Raw genomic sequence first — 17,122 nt, forward strand, 5'->3', positions numbered from 1 at the left:
CTCATGCTGTGTTGCTTCTCTTTGCTTTTGAACTGCTCTGGAAAGGAGACAATACTCAGAATATCTTTCTTGGATCTTTTCCATACCATGTGAAATAACACACAAGACATTTACATTTGCTATTCTTAAAACTGATGAATTGCTATCATGATTCTTTTCTTTATCTGAATTTATTTAATTGCACTTCTACATTTTTGCTTTCAAACCTAGAATGAAGAGAAAGACAATGGATAGCTTGAACACAAACTGATTATCTCTTCACAATTTAGAAGTCAAGGTGAAACAGATTTATGTTCATCACACCTAAAAGTCCTTAAAAATTCCTTTTTCCTAGAAAATATAAGGGAAGGCAGATGGGTATTATAGTGATTTTCAGCAGCATAAAACCCTTAAGAAGATTTTAGTGGGTTGCAGGGAAGAAAGCTGTTGAATCAATGGTTTGCTAGTTTTACTGGTTTTTATAGTACTGCAAAGACCATGTCTCAGAATAGACTGTCTGACAGAGAGAGGTAATAGCTGAATTTGGAAGAAAAATAGTTGGAGTGATGGCATGAAATTCTGAATAAATAATAATAAATTTTGAAATAGAGGCCTGTGACTTCAACTTTTAATTACTAGGAAACAAAGACAATTTGCATATCTATAATCATTGAAATAGCTGTGAAGACACTGTCTTTTTCCTACCAGAAACAAAGTTGAAGAATCCTAATAAATATTTTCAGTGTTTTTAATAGATAAGACATAATAGATAAGACAAAATAATTTGGAGTTGAAGTGCATAGTGTGAGTTGAATTAGGATGTATTGGGAAAAATAGGCAAGAATTGGAAGAGTAAAACTGGATGAGAATATGTGTTCTTTACTGTGTAGATGGTATGCTGTACAGAATAAAAACATATGTTCAAGCTCCTGAAAACTAGGTGCAAGACAAGTAAGGAGGCTGTGATAGTCACTGTGGCCATTCAAGTGGCTTGGTATTAGTGCATAATTTATGGGTGCAGTTGAACATATGAGCAGACTGAACCTTCTGTCATTAGATCAAATATGGGCTGTTCTTTTCAGTCAGTCAAGTTACTTCTTTATTATTTGCCTGTGATAAAAGGTTTGGTAGTATCAGGGAAAATCCCTTAATATATTGGTAACAAGAGAATACACTGTGACTGACACTGAGGGAAAAACAAACAAAAAACCACAAACAGCCCTGATCTAAATCTGAGTCACCAGCTGATGTACTCTAGAGAGGAGGTTCAATGCTGTAATCTGCTAACCTCATAAAGTTCAACAAGGCCAAGTGCAAGGTCCTGCCCATGAGTCAAGGCAACCCCAAGCATAAAAATAGGCTGGCCAGAGAATGGATTGACAGCAGCCCAGAGGAGGATGACTTGTTTTGGTTGACAAGAAACTGAACATGACACAACAATGTGAACTTGCAGCCGAAAAAGCCAACATAAGAAGTGAGGGTGAAGGAGGCTACAAAGATGATCAGATGATTGAAGCACCTATTCTCTGAAAACAAGCTCTGAGGGAGCTGGTGTATTTCAGCCTGGAGAAGGGAAGGTTCTGGAAAGATCATCAAATATCCGAAGAGAGCTGGATGGGGACTTTTCACAAGGGCATATAGTGACAGGACAAGGAGGAATGGCTACAAACTGAAAGAGGGTACATTTAGATCAGATGTCAGGAAAACAATTGTACTCTTAGAATGGTGAGACACCACTCACTACAGGTTTCCCAGAGAAGGTGTAGATTCCCCATCCCTGTAAGTGTTCAAAGCCAGGTTGAATGGGTCTTTCAGCAGCTTGGTCTAGTGGAAGACCCATGGCAAAGGAATTGAAACTGGATGTTCTTTAAGGTTTCTTCCAACCCAAAGTGTTCAGTGATGATTCTGTGTGTTATTTTAGTGGTACTTGCTCTGTGTATGATGTGCATTTTTTCATGAGTTTATAAAGGAATGTATGAAAAGAAACATCCTGTTTCCTGTTTATCCTGTGAACAATAGGTGGTTTAGCACATGTTGGTCATAGAGAGATTCACTTTCTCATAAATGAATCTGGAATACATACCAGATATGAACTGCCTCTCAAACATGTAACTTTGTCTGACAGTGCTGAACTCCAAGGAGAGGGTGGGATACTTTTATCCTCCCAAGAGATTTTTGGATTGCTGCTTGTTGCTCACATCTGTGGAAGTAAAAAAAAAATAAAATAAAAAAATAAAAAAAAAAATAATAAAAAAAGAAAGGCTTGTGTTCTGGAGTTTTATGACTTCAGCAGAGACTGTGTCAACTTTATGTCTACATGTATAATTCTGATATTTTTCTTGTGATGAGACTATTTGGTCAATTGTCCAAGTAGTACATGACTAATATACTTGCAGAATAATTCCTGAGTTAATAAATATTGGATAAATTAGTTAGATAAAGAGAAAATGAATAGCTTTGGGTTTGCTCACATCTTCCATCTGTACTCTCCACTTTTATCCTTGCTCTTTTAGCAAATGAAAACTAGCTTAAAAAACACCATGATAAATATATTGTCATTTCATCCTTCAGATTAATAAAATGTTGTTAGACCTATGTCATTCCCAAGTATACAATTTTTTTTGAGATTTTGCATTTTTGTTATATTTAATAGCATGAAAAAAAATTAAAACATGACAAGTCCTTAAAGATTCCTCTACATACATTACTATTTAGTTTTTTAAATGCTAGGGAGCAATGGATTTTCAGTGAGTGAGAAAAAATTCTGAATAGTTCAATATTGTGTTTATTATATTTTATGTTACTTGGTGCCATCATCAGGCTCACATAACAGAGAATTTCAGAAATTAAATCTTTTCATAGAGGAACTTTTGACATTTTTTCTCTTAAGATCTTTCCTCTTGAAACAGAAAGGATGGCATTTAACTCAAGATTACTGATATCTAAATGAAGTTCTTAAAGTGAAGGTGCCTATTTTACTTATGGGTTCTGTTCAGCCATCTTAAGTTTCTAGTGGAGTTGAGTCAACACAGTTCGTGTATTCTGAGAGCTACTCACCTGTCCCTGATATAAGACACCTGTGTTGTGTGCTCAACAGGTTCCTAGGACATATTTATTTATCAAGCTCTATTTAGTCACTTTTATGTACCATGGTTGTCTTAGACGCTTTAAGGTATTCTACTTGACCATCAGCTGGTACTTTAAATGTTTTGACCATCTTGTATGTTCACTGAGGTGTTTTCAAAGACATGCAAATACCCTGAATAACTAGTCTATGATGAAAGGTAATGTGACAATGGAAAGGTACTAGTTGATTTATTAGAAAAACTCCCTAAACCTTCAGGTTTATCATTAGTTCCACTTTTTCCCCTTTACATACAAAAGAAAATGCTCCAAAATATATTGTGTCACTGGAGGCTCTTTTGAAGAAACAAATGAGATCTAGCAGCAAAATCATATTTCTCAGAATTCTATTTCCATGTATATGTGTGTATATTTAAATAACTTCTAATAGTTTACTGTTAAAACAAAAAAGGTAACATTGTCAATGTTTGTTAATATCAACTAATTATGTTGCATTCAAGCCAAAATCATTATGGTCATAGTGGTAGATCCATGTATATTAGCCAAAGTTTTAAATGCTAAGTTTGGGGAAGTGTTTTTGCTTAGATGATATTTAGATACATGAGGATGGAAATTGGGTTAGTTTGCACCACTAAGTAAAACAGGAGAACTGTGTTGGCTTCAGGCAAGTGCTGGGAACAGGAGGTTTGCCCTGAGGACATGCACTAATTTAAGCTTGCCTTCTCTGGTCAGTGGTTCACTCCCTTTCAAAAGAGTACACCCCAGAATATGAAAAGCTTCTCAAGAAATAAACTTTTTCAGATTAAGGTCATCCTTAACTCCTGGAGTTCTGAAACTGGAAATACCAATAACATAAGAGGGAATGAATAGTAATCAAACTGATAGATTTAAAAACCAGAGAATCTCCATGCAAAAGAATGTCCAGGACAAACTATATCTTAAAATTTAGACCCCATAGTGATACATTTAGTAGTCTTAGAATCATATCTATATGGAAAAGAGGTGAAGGTGAGAAGCACCTAAAACTGCTGTTTTGAGCATTTATCACACAATTCATAAGGACATTTAAGATTACAAATACACACTTATAGACTAGGTCATAGTTACGCACAATAGATTGATGCACCTGTATGTGATGGATGGCAAGTTCAGGTCCTGAATTTCTGAGGACTGGTAAAATAGAATATCATTGTGAAAACAAATATGACAACCAACTTCATTCAAATTTAAATTAACTTAGTTTACAGTCTATGTTTTCTTTAAAACATATAGCCTATTTGTTTTCTTCTTGGGTGGACTTCATTCATGCAATTTAAGCCATTGAAGCCTTAGACCTCATCTGAATAAATACTCAAGAATACAACTGAACTGCTCTCACATGGGTCCCAGGTGCCATTTGGGATATCCTGGGAGGCTTTGGTGTCTTACAAGGGTATTGTGTCTCAGCTACCTGACAGGGTACTGAATAGTATCTTGAATTATCTTAGGTAACTGTGAACAAACAGCTAAATTTGGGTCTGAATTTCTTGCACACTACTGAACATAAAGTTAAGAGATTAAAAGGGAGAGTCCTGTCTCAGGATGAATTATCTTCTGAAGGTACATTTTTTTCCTCTATTAATGTTGAAAGCATCTAGACTGACAATTTAGGCTACATGAGAAACTTTTAAGAAAACAAAATTAGGTGAGAGGATTACCACAAAAATTGTGAAATATTGCCAACTGTATATAACAGATCTGGATTTCTGATATTAAACTCATGAAAACTTGAAGTTCAGGCTTTACTCTTGTTGGCCCATAATAGCAGTTCTCCACTGGAATGTTATGGTGTTCTGTTCACACTGTGATCTGTTCTCAGTGTATCTGCTCACACTGTATTTTACCACACCTCAGAGATCCACTGTTATGAACTGGCTTGTGAATAAAAAAATCAGAGAGATCTTCCCACACTGGAGTGATGAAAAAAACCCATGAAAGCCTCGAGATTTTTTAAAAAGATAGCATATGCCTGAATACAAAGCATTTTTGAAAAAAAACAACAAAAACATGTGACATGAATATTCAGTAGTTTATAAAGCTATCTGTTTTTATTATTATTGAGCTAAAAGTATATTTCTCTAATTATCCTAGATCTGAAGTGGCATTCTAATTATTCTTTTAATACTATAGGATTTACATTCTAAAAACAATTTCGAAAGTAAAAATGTATTCCTTGCAATTGTTTCCCACCCTTTAACATTAGCTTCAGAACACTTCAAAAATCTTAATTTCAATTTTTCTTTCTATATTTTATTTATTTATAATTTTTGTAATAGATTTGATTATGTGATCTAGGGTTTTTCTCAAGTTCACACTTTGAGCCTGTATTAAGATTGCATAGTATGCTATTGCAGAGGAATTGTAAATTAAGAATAAAACATATAATGCATATTAAACCAAATTCAGCAGAAAAATTGTCTGAGGTTTTTGATTACAAAGTTTATCTATGTGGTCATTGCCCTTATGTTTGATTGTCACCTTGCTTATTTTTGTCAAATCAGCTACAATAAAAAAGCCCATTACTTTTTACACCATTAATGATTTAAACAATAGTATTGGGACCAGAATCTGTTTTTCTTTTGGTCAAAGAGCTTATTAATAAAAAGGTAATATCACAAAAGATTATCACAGCCCTGTCACACTTGGATCTGTACCCTCTTGGGAAAAAAAAAGAGATTTGTAAGTACAACAAAACTGAAAATTTCAGTTTATTTCTTGACCTTCTCTTACCTAATGACAGAGGTTTCCAGGGACTGGCATAGATGAAGATTTTAATTATTATTTATTTTGACAAAGGGATGTGAACTTTGACCTATGTTAAGAAAATAACAATTTAAAAGTGAAATGAACAAAAGATATCCCAGAGATTTTGTCCTCATGCCAACAGCAACACTGAAACAGACCATCAGCTACATTTTATACCTTAGTACAACTATGTTTAAACTGGGATTCTTCTTATTTATTTATGAGGATACATTGTAATGTGTAACCATCTGGTATTTCAAATCCAGCTTTGCCTCATAATTTTCTGGTGTCTATGTCTCTGGATGGTATACTGAATTATAGGAGATCTGAAGTTTGGAGATTTAACAACTCTCTAATTAAAGCTGCAGCATTTGTGCAACAGATGAAGACTATTTCAGAATAAATTAATATCAATAAAAACCAAGAAACTAGCCTGGGTGTTTTGTGGGAAGCTGCCAAAGCAGTCATGAGGGGTAGAATAATTTGCTTAGCTGCAGTAGCAATACAAAAAGTATATCTTGAGTACCAGTGTAAATTAGAAAAGGAAGTTAATGAGATGAAAAAAGCAACATAAATAGCAGGTACCCTAGGACCCTCCAACTTTTGATTAAACAGAGGGAAAGTAAATGCTTTGTGGTGAATAACTCAGACAATGTGTTAAAGCTTAATGAACAAATGTACTCGGAAAAGGGGAATAAATCCAACAAATTATTTACATATGATTGGAATAGAAAAGCGATTTTTTTTTTTCAGTTTGAAAATGAAAAGGCACTGCAAAAGATCATAATCCAAGAACTGTAATAAGATTTCTTGCATGTTCTTTATAAAACAGATTTATCCGAGCTAAATATGGGTCATGAGGAGATAGTCTCCTTATCTGAAATTCAATTGCCGTGGATTAAGGAAAGAAGTAAGATGAAGTTGTTTCTTCTGGGATCAGAAGTTAACAACAAGCTAGTGAAGATTGTTCTCTCAAAGAAACCCCAACAGACCAGATGGAATCAGCATTATTAAAAGAAGTTTTCTTTGTTTTGTTTACATGACTGAAAAAAACTCTTTTTAATTTGACTTCCTTCTCTCTTACAGAAATGGAAGCATTATATTCTGTGGTGGAAAAAAAATCTTTATGATAAATTATATATTGTTTGACATCAGCCTTGGTATAAGAAAATTTTCACTTATTAAGGTAATAGCCATTATCCTTATCATGTAGTCATTCATTCAAAAAAAGATAAGTAACGAACTCATCATAGATATTGGGTCTTGTTGCTGTTAAATTTGATGTTACAGCAACATAATTAAAGAGGGATGTGAACATTAGTAAACTGTAATATAGCGGTTTCTAGCATGCTTTACTCAATACCATAATTGAACTACGTTTTAGTTGGTGACAGAATGAGGATTCACAGAAAAAGAGTATGAAGGAAAACAAAGGAAAAAAGACAAGAAAATGGTATACATCATGCATGAAGATATTATAACTACAAGGAAAACCAAATTAAAAGGTTAGATCAAAGTACATTTTAAGGAAGAAAGATCTATAGTATGATTTTCATAGATTAAAGTTTTTCACAGAAGTCAAAGGCTTTGAGGCACTTCCAGAATTTTAATATCTGCTGTTCCTAAGGGATTTGGCTCCAAAGTTGAGTATAAAGTTACACTTCTGGAACTTGTCACTGTAGATTTAAATTTTTTACTTTTCAATTGTTTGAAAACCTTCACTTGGTTTATGGTTCTTGTTGACAATATTTTCTCAAGAACGAAACTTCACTGAAACAATTTCTTTCACTTTCCTGAGTCCATCAGAGAGTATGACAGGGAATCTAGACTTAAGGCAAAGCAGATGCAAGGCTGCACAAGGGTTACCTGCCTCCACAAATAATGTGTCTTATCCAGATGATGTAAGAGCTGCACACATGAACTGAGTGGTTCATAAGAAACTGCTGAATTAAACCTGGCAGGTGGCTTCACTTTAGTTGTCAGTAATCCAGCTCTTGCAGATTCAATTAGAGGTTTTGGTTCAATTAACCAGAACCTTCATGTGAATCTCCCATGTTCTCAGAGCAGAACCTTATTGCCTTCCAAAGCAGTTGTTCACAAGCATGCAAAAGTCACGTCTGACAGCAAAACTAAATGATTTGACAGGGAAAACAGGACTTTAGTTATTCCATAGGGGAAACCAGAAGTGTAGTTGAGAGAGTTCAGGGTCCACGCACAATGTGCATAGGCTTATCTGAGCTCAGTGTTGGCAAACAGGATATCTGACATCTAAGGTCAGATGTAAATAGCAGAGCAACATCACTTACCTAATTGTTTTTGGGTCATACTGAGCCAAGTCCCCATCTGGAGAGAGGGAAACAAACAAAGGGCTTGTTTAATCATGCAGCTAAATGTTACTTACATAGACAAACCCAGTACTGAAATACCGATAGCAGTAACCTTATTAGCCACTGAAATTGCTGTGAATAGAATAAACCATATCGATTATTAACGTTCACAAGAGTCACTGCCCTTTGTTCCAGAGAAGAGACCTTAGGGAAAGGAGTATTACATGGTAATTATTGGTCTGACACATCCAGAAAATAGTATCTTGTCTTTTCCAACTGAAACTCTTCATAGCAACAGTGACTGAAACATAAATCACTAGGACCAGTTCTCACCCTCAGCTTCCCTCCTGACCTATTTCTTTTAGAAACTGCACCACTGAGAGACCTTAGGTGGATGTATGACTCAGACTCTATCATACTTGCTACAAGGGAGATATTGTTTTGGGCATCTAACCTCAAACTGAATGTATGAAAAAATCCAATCTTCAGGCTATTCCAGCCTTCAGATATGGTCAGGATTCATATCCCCCAAAGGATAGGAACATAATAAAAATTTGTTCTCATTTAAAAATTTAATATAAACATTTTAGAAGTTATTGCATTCTGTTTTTCAGGCTGAACTAATTTTTCTTCTTAAAGAAGGTACTCAGATATTTTTCTGTGTATGAAGATGACACTGTAATTTTCCTTTTGTCAGCTGTGCATCAAAATGTTACTTTTGACTTTTTATTTAACTGGGACTCAATTTCTGAAAAATGTTGGGCAAGAAAACTGAAGACTATAGGTATTTTAAAAAATTAACTCTATCCTATCAACATGCTACAATTGAATTTGAAAAGAGTGGGGAAACAGATGCTAACTGCATAAATGCAAGTCAAAGCATGTAAACTCAAAACATGTTGCTAGAGATTGTCATATACATTTTAGTGCATGGAACACTTGAATTTCCCAGCTCGTATACATTTTTATGCAAGGTATACTTGAGCTTCCCAGTACATATATTCATTACATCTGATAAATATTATAAGATCTCTGTCCCGGAAATTAAGAGAACAGTGGATGATCATTACAGGAGTAAAAGCATTATGAAACCTCACCTGCTAAGAAGCTGGGAGATGCCAGAAATATTCAGGTGGCACTCAGATGTTCAAATTATGTCATATCACCATGCTTTCACTGAGGCACCTTCCTAAAGACCAGGTCCTTTTAACTGTCAAGATGTGTTGACAGCCATAACTTTATCACCTTAAGTTGTAGGTAACTCTGTGAACACTACTGAAATGAATTATTGAATTCCATGAACTACAGCTTATTTGAATATTCCATTTCCACTGGTTTCAATGAGACATAAATCAAGCTTTTAAAACATCAGACTATGTTTGATAGCTTTTCTACTTATCAGAGACACATGCTTGGCCATTTGTGTGAAACTCCCATGCTAACTCTGATTGAAGCCATGTCATATACTATCCTTTCTCATTTCCTCATTTCAGCATGCTTCAATAACATCACTTTAGCTTTTATAAAAGAAAAAAAAAATATTCTGAAGGAAATTAATCTTTCCCCTGTTTATAGATTATTTTTTTGCATTAATGCATAAGTCTGCACCTCCTTATATTCTTCTGGTTATTTTTGAGAACAGTATGCTTACACTTGTTCTTAATTCACAGGTGTACTGTTGCATGTTCAGTATGGTATAACTGTCAAGTTCAGTGTATATAGCTGTACATAAATTTAGAAGTCACTGGCCTTCTGCACTTGTTTTATTTCTAACATTGAAAGGTCTGATTCATCACTCCATTATTCAAACTTTAAGTGTGGTGAACTTTCACTGGAGGAAAAGTGGAACAGTGTGGTTTAAATCAGGTCCCATTCTATTTTCAATATGATGAAAATGGTAAAAAATAAGGTTTGTCCAGTTCAACTCTTATGCACTTCCTTTTTCTGTGCAGATCTGTAGACTCTCAATTTCTGTCAGCTATAGCTCGTTCCTTTCTTTCTTGAATCAGATTCCATGTCAATGAAGAGTTAAACCCCACTTCCAGGTAGCAATTAAAAAGTAAAAACAAAAAAAGTGAAAAAGAAAGAAAAATGTATCTACAGCAACAGCGATGTGCCATCAAAATCATTCTGCTGCTAAGGAGATAATTTGAATGTTCAAGACAGCTGTGATTCTTTCTGCCTACCATAACTTTTTTCTTGTCAGTCCAGTCTTGTACAGTAGAAATTTCTTTCCACAGCCAATGCACTATGACACATTTTCCTTGATGCTTGAAAGAGCATTTAATCCATACTGTAAGATATTTGTGGTGCTATGAAAAATCATGTACTTTTACACTGAAATTCCCTCTATATTAGAGATTAAGTTGACATTAAAATATAACATTTAAAAATTAAATGAGGGGTAGAAATTATGAACATGCATAGTTTTATCATCTCTTTCCTCCAAGATATCAATTTAAGCCATTTTAATTCTTCCCTTAATATTTTAAAGATGCAAATAATATTCTTACTGTCATATTGACATGTGTTGCTCCCATAAGAAATCTCATTTCAGTAAAAAGTAGCTGTGCAGGTAAGGCTGAATATCTTCCCTGCAAAAAAAAAAAAAAAAATAAAAAAAAATTAAGTTATTGGTCTCTTATACATCTGATATTGCTGTAATATAAAACTTGTGGTATTTTTAGAAAATAATTATTTCTGAAGGCATAAAAGAAAAAAAAAAAGCAGCAGCACTGTAAATTTAGGAAAACATAATTATACAATAGAGGTACTGTAGATTTCTATCACCATGACTGTGGTTTCAATTTATCCTTATTTCATAGCTAACTTACCTAACTGTACTCTACTACACTTTCATGTAGCCACTTCTGAAAAATCTGTAATATCAGTATCCCAGCTATTGTTTAATAGAAACTGAGATAATAAGTTAGGTTTTAAAGTGTAGGTAAATGCCTAAAATATTAGAGTCCCCAACAGTATTTTCAAAAGCACTTAATCTCCATTGAAACTAATCAGCATTGAAAATTAATCTGGAAGCAGGACTATAGTCATATGCCATGAGATTATATAGTGACATCTATTTTCTCTCTCTCTAAACCTGTGATCTTTTAATTACTCTGTGAAAAGCAGAACAGTTGAAAAGGAAACATTTAAAAAGGTCTGTGACCTGTTATATTTGTTTGCTCCCTACAACATAAGGTAAAATAACTAAATTTAAAAACCTTGTAGAAGAAAGCAATAAAATCACAGGGCAGGAAGGACAACTGATTAGAAGGAACCCAACAGCTGAAAATGGAAAACAGAGCTATCTTTTTGATGAGGGAAGAGATCAGTACTCCCATTCACAGGCTGTTTATGAATTTTATTCTAAAATGCAATTGGATAACAGACAGTTATTGTGGAGGAGGCAAGACATATCTTTAAACAAAAATTGCTAAATTTTTTTATAAAAGTGGATTTTTTTTTTTTTTCATAGAAACACTTGTCTGCAAATCTGAGGTGTAAGCATGTAGCTTAAGAAGAGGAGAAGTTCATTGTATGTTTACCATGCTTTGACTATTACACTTTTCACATTTGCATCCTATCTCTCTTATTCCAGGTATCTTCAGGTGAACATTCATGTGTTCAACTTAATGCTGTGAACTTTACAACCAAAATAAAGATCACACTTTTTTTGATTATGGGTTGTTTAGTGACATCAAAACTAATCATCCTTGGGATAGAGATAATAACAATGATTCAAAATTAAACTCCATCACCATCAGGAATCTTGTTTGACATTAACTGACATAAATTTTGTCAGATTACTTAAATTCCTTACATTTTAAGAACAATAGTAGCAACAAAATACACAACCTGTGACAAATATAGGGTTTTTGAGGAGTTGTTGATTCAATGCATGTCATCACAAATCTGCTGGAAACACACTAAGCTGAAAATGTTTTATACCTGTGCAATACCCTGTGCCTATACAATATGGTTCTGTGTCACAGGCACAGTGAATCTGTTGCTTCAAGAACAAGTAAAACTCTTAGCACTCTCTCCATGTGTTACTTGCTGACTATGTGCTACTTGCTACTTGCAGTAATTGTATTTGTCTTGTTTTAGGGCAAATTTGGGGAGGAAACTCTGAATGGAGTCCCTTTAGAAAGCAAATTCAAGTGCCTCCTCCCCTAGCTGGTTCAGGAAAAGACTTCCTTGGAGAAAAGTGGAAAAAAAATGGTTTTTTTAACAAGCAAAGTATCCACAAACATAAAAAATGAATAATATTAAACAATAAGACCTCTCGCTGTTCTGCAGAGATGGCAAATTCATCTTTTTGAACAGTTATGATTATCTTATATTCATTCATATTCACATTCAGAAAGTCCTTGCCGTGGGGTGTACTCGGCTCGCTCAGTCCCTTATCAGTCCCTCCAGCGCTGGAAAGTGCCGAGGCCCAGGCCCCCGTGGGCCACAGGCCTGAGCTCCTGGGCTTTGTCTGGGATTTCAGTCCAGAGCAGTTTGAACAGTTCCAAGGAAAAGAAAAGCCACAGTCTGGGGAACTTCTCTGCCTCAGCTGGCTAAAAACTAACAGCACAGGAGAGCTCTGTCCCTCTGTCTGTCCATGCTGCAGACAGCACAGGCCAGAGAAGGATGTGGGGGAGTGAGCGCCGCTTCTGAAAACATAATCTGAGCTTCTTTTTCTCCCCACTTTGTTCTCGGAGCCAGTCTTAAAGGTGCAAAACTCAATATCCAGCATAAACAGAACAGACAATTGGGGATACAAGCATCATAAAATCACCCCAGGACATTCCACACCTTATCCCCATATCATCAGCTTACTACCAAAACTAATATATACTCTAAATCTACAAACAGATACATTATGCATACACACACACACACACACACACACACATATATTCGTATATATATATATACACACGTACATACATACACATATACATACATGCAGACAAGGGCAGTGACATTCAGCAAACAGTGATATTTACACATGGTTCCCACCCCACAATCAGATCTCCCTGAGGTATACATTGTGTTCCATCTTTCTGCACTATCCACCATGCGCAACCTGGTCTCTGAGCAGAGACAGCCCCATGAATGGGTTTGTCTGTACTGAAGGCAGTCTTCCCTAACAAACCTCTGACATGTACCACTGGGACTCAGTATGTCATTGTGCCATTTTGCAGGATTTCTGAACATCTGAGAAAAACCATGATACATCATGGGTCAGTGAGGTAGGGCAGTGGATTAGAGCAGTACCAACAAAAATATCATTTTGGCAGCTGAGTCAGTGTATTCCTCTGAAATGCTCTACAGTATTTTGATGCACAGATTCTGAGGAATAGTAGTCTTTCAAATGAGATCCACTTCATAGCTTTGTGCCTTTCTTTATTTATAGCATGTCTTCTTGTGCTCAGAACAGCACTAGTGAAATAAGAAAAAGACACTTCTTTGAAATACAAAACTCATCAGTTTATAGTGGTACAGAACCCTCTATCAACTCATATGCAGGGAGTTCTGCATTAAGAATGTGCTTGTAATAATCATTAACATAATGCCTACATAATACCTGCATAAATATTAACATAACCTATATAGGTATCCTTGCTTTGATAGAGAATTCACTTTAACTTCTTCTGCTCATTGAAGAAATTATTAAATTCCTGTTTATATGCTCAAAGTAATCAAAAAGTTGAAGTCATGTGTAGAGATCACAGAAAGAAAATCACAACAAAATAATATATAGCAACATTAAGACACAAAACAAACCAAGCAAAATGTCCCAACTGCAAGCAGAATAAGGAAAGCAGAATTTGGACAAATAATTAAAAAGCGAGAAAAGTAAGCTGTAGTAAGATTAAAACAAGAAAATGAGAAAAAAATGTGTGATAGCAAAAGAGAAGGGTAATGTCAAACAATAAAACTGCATGACATCTGTATCATGTTTTCTTTTTTGTCTTGAGGACAAGAACAGTGGTTGTGCAAGAAACCATGGGGAGAGAGTTATAGGATATAACTCTATGGATATCAATCATATGATATAAATATCATATCATAGGATATGATTTTTATGTCATATATATAGGATATAGTGGTTATAGGAAACTCACTGAGAGTTCTGATAATAAATTAATGTCATTCTAGAATGTCTAGTACTTAGAAGACATGGGCTGACTATCAAATTTCTGCACAACTAAATATAGACAATAGTCAAATCTATATGTTTAAGGAATGTGAGACAAAGTTTTAACATGATCAAAATTTTACAGTGGTGTCCTGGGCTGTATCAAAAGAAATGCAGCCAGAAGGTCAAGCAAGGTGATTCTACACCTCTATTTCACTCTTGTGAGATCTCTCCACCTGGAGTGCTTCATCCAGCTCTGGGCTTTCCAACATTAGAAGGATGTAGACCTGACAGAGTCCAGAGGAAATCACAAAGATGCTCAGAGGGCTGGAGAACCTCTCCTGTGAAGACAGGCTGAAAGAGTCAGGAGACCTTACAGCAGACTTTCAGTACCTAAAGAGGGCTTCAAGAGAGCTGAAGAGAGATTTTCACAAGGGTATGTAGTAACAGTACAGTGTAAAAGAGCTTTAAACTGAAAGAAGGTAAGTTTATGTCAGGAAAAAGCTCCTTCCTGTGAGGATCATGCGGCAGTGGAACATGTTGCCCAGAGAAATTGTGGATGCTTGTGGTGGTTTGGCTCTGGCTGGATGCTAAGTGCCCACTAAAGTTGCACCATCATTTCTATTCTTAACTGGACAGAGAAAAGAAAATATAACAAAAAGCTCATGAGTTGAAAGACAGGTAGACATCATTTACCAGTAACTGTCACAGGCAAAACAGACCTGACTTGAAGTAGTTAATTGAATTTACTAGCAATCAAAATTAGAGTAGAATAATGAGAAATAATAATAAAAAAAAATCTCCTTTACACCTCCTCTCTCTTCTTCCTGGGCTTAATATTGTTCTAACTCTTTACCTTCTCAAACCCTAAGGGAGATGGGCAATAGGGTTTAGGGTCAGTTCATCACATTTTGTTTTCTGTTGCTGCTTCTTCCCCCTCAGGCTGAGTTGTCCTTCCCTTGCTCCAGTGTGGGGCTTCTCCCACAGGAAACAATCATTCATGAACTACTCCAGCGTGGCTCCTTTTTACAGGATGCAATCCTTCAAGAATTGGTGTTCCAATGTGGGTCCCTCACAGGGTTACAGTCCTACCAGCAAAACTGCTCCAGGTGCTCTCCCCATGGCTCTGCAGGTCCTGTAGGGAAACTTCTCTAGCATGGAGCTCCCATGGGGTCACAGCTGTCTTCTGAACATCCACCTCCTACAGCATGCTACACTTTTGGCCCTCCTACATGGTCTGAAAGTGGATCTCTGGTCTCACATGGACCTCCATGTTCTGTGTGGGCACCTTCTGCCTCACCACTGTCTGCACCACAGACGATCTCAGTTCCAACTCAAAACAGAGCATGTTCCCTCTCCTTCATTCACCTTGGTGTTTACAAAGTTTTTTCTTACACATATTCTCACTCTTCCCTTCTCTGCTACAATTACTTCTGCCTAATTACTTTTTTCATTCTTAAACATGTCATCACACAGGCATTACTAATCTGTGATTGACTTGGCCTTGGCCAGTGGTGGTTCTGTCTTGGAGCTGGCTTGCATTGGCTCTGACATTTGTGGGAAAAACTTCTGGCAGGTTCTCACAAAAGTTACCCCTGTAGCACCCCCCCACTACCAAAATCTTGTCATGCAAACCCAAAATAATGACCCATTCCTGGGAGTATTCAAGACAGGCTGGATGGGGCTTTGAGCAACATAGTCAAGTGGGTGGTCTTCCCTGCCCATGGCAGAGGAATTGGAAATAAATGGGGTCCATTTCATCCCAAACCATTTTATGATTCTCTGATCCTCTGTGAATTCTATACAAAAAAAAAATACAGAGAAGGAGGGAAAGAGAGAGAGAGAGAGGAAGAATGTTGATGGGGGACAGGAAAAAGTTTAACACACAGGATGTTCAGAAATAAGTTAAATATTTGAAAGAATTCAGATAATCATAAGTGTTCAGTAATTCTAAAAAAACAATAATTTTGTTCTTTCAACATTATTAGTTACACTTCTGTCTTTGATTATACCTCTAACATCTCAAAGCCTTCATTTTAATAATTAAGGATTTATACACGAGGTCTCTGCGCTGCGGTAAGTATTGTCTTGGAATGTGATATATGTATATACTTAGCTGCAGATTAGTATTGAGTGGCTATTAAATTCTGAAAAGTCACTGAACTGACATTCCACCCTTATCCTTCTCCATGAGAGCTATAAACAGTGTGGATTATGAAAGGAAAAAAAAATCCAGGGCTAGAACCAAAACTGTACTTTTACTATTTTATATCAAAGTAATTTAGAAAGTTGCTTTGATATGAAATTGCCATTACTTCCTCATCTAAATGCTATAATTTCATTATGCAGGTCTTTAGTGTGTCTAAGCTTAAGTATACTAGCTCCTTGTGCACAACTATTCTTATAAATGATGATGCAGCTATTTATATTGATATTTAGAGTGAAAATCATCTCACCTAACTTGAGTTGTCTATAATGTAGAAGTCTGCATCTGAGATACACTCCCTAAAATCTCTTTATAGTTCCTCCAAGTGAAGGAAAGACGCATTTTTAGGAAGCAATTTGTTCATTCTATTTTAAGCTGAGATTAATTGTTCCCTACAGTTGGTTCTTTCTCTCTCTCTCTAGGAGCATAAAGGAATACATTAAGAATGCTTGGGGAAATTAGTTTTGGCATAGATATTCAGAAGGAGATGTCGACATTTAGACAGAGGAAGCTTGCCTTCAGATTCTGCATACACAAACATAACAGAAAAGGCTGTGGTAGCCCTAATTCTGTCTTTTTTTTACAAGTAGAAGTGCCATATTTGAATGA

General features: G+C 35.7%; 1 protein-coding gene across 1 annotated transcript; it reads right to left on the reverse strand.

Annotated features, from left to right (window-relative positions):
* Positions 1 to 2,062: 2,062 nt before the first annotated feature.
* LOC147654167 (uncharacterized) lies at positions 2,063 to 15,655 on the reverse strand. Its single transcript, XM_086883787.1, has 5 exons — positions 15,569 to 15,655; positions 12,535 to 12,888; positions 10,688 to 10,768; positions 8,154 to 8,190; positions 2,063 to 2,179 (listed from the first exon to the last, which is right to left on the reverse strand). Exons 1-5 carry the CDS (start codon positions 15,653 to 15,655, stop codon positions 2,136 to 2,138), a joined length of 603 nt encoding a protein of 200 aa, XP_086739913.1. The 3' UTR covers positions 2,063 to 2,135.
* Between the last annotated feature and the right edge of the window lie 1,467 nt (positions 15,656 to 17,122).

The sequence above is a fragment of the Cyanistes caeruleus genome, chromosome 3 (genome assembly GCF_971803275.1).
Source record: "Cyanistes caeruleus chromosome 3, bCyaCae1.hap1.1, whole genome shotgun sequence".
NCBI classification, from domain to species: domain Eukaryota; kingdom Metazoa; phylum Chordata; class Aves; order Passeriformes; family Paridae; genus Cyanistes; species Cyanistes caeruleus.

Bases quoted from the DNA above. Each gene is read 5' to 3' on its own strand.
- LOC147654167 (XM_086883787.1), bottom strand. From the start codon at position 15,655: ATGCTCTGTTTTGAGTTGGAACTGAGATCGTCTGTGGTGCAGACAGTG. The intron at 10,769-12,534 runs GTGAATATGAAT...TTTTTTTTGCAG, and splicing joins ACGGCAAGGACTTTCTGAAT to GGAAGATATTCAGCCTTACC. The intron at 2,180-8,153 runs GTAAGTGATGTT...TTACTTCCACAG, and splicing joins TATGACCCAAAAACAATTAG to ATGTGAGCAACAAGCAGCAA.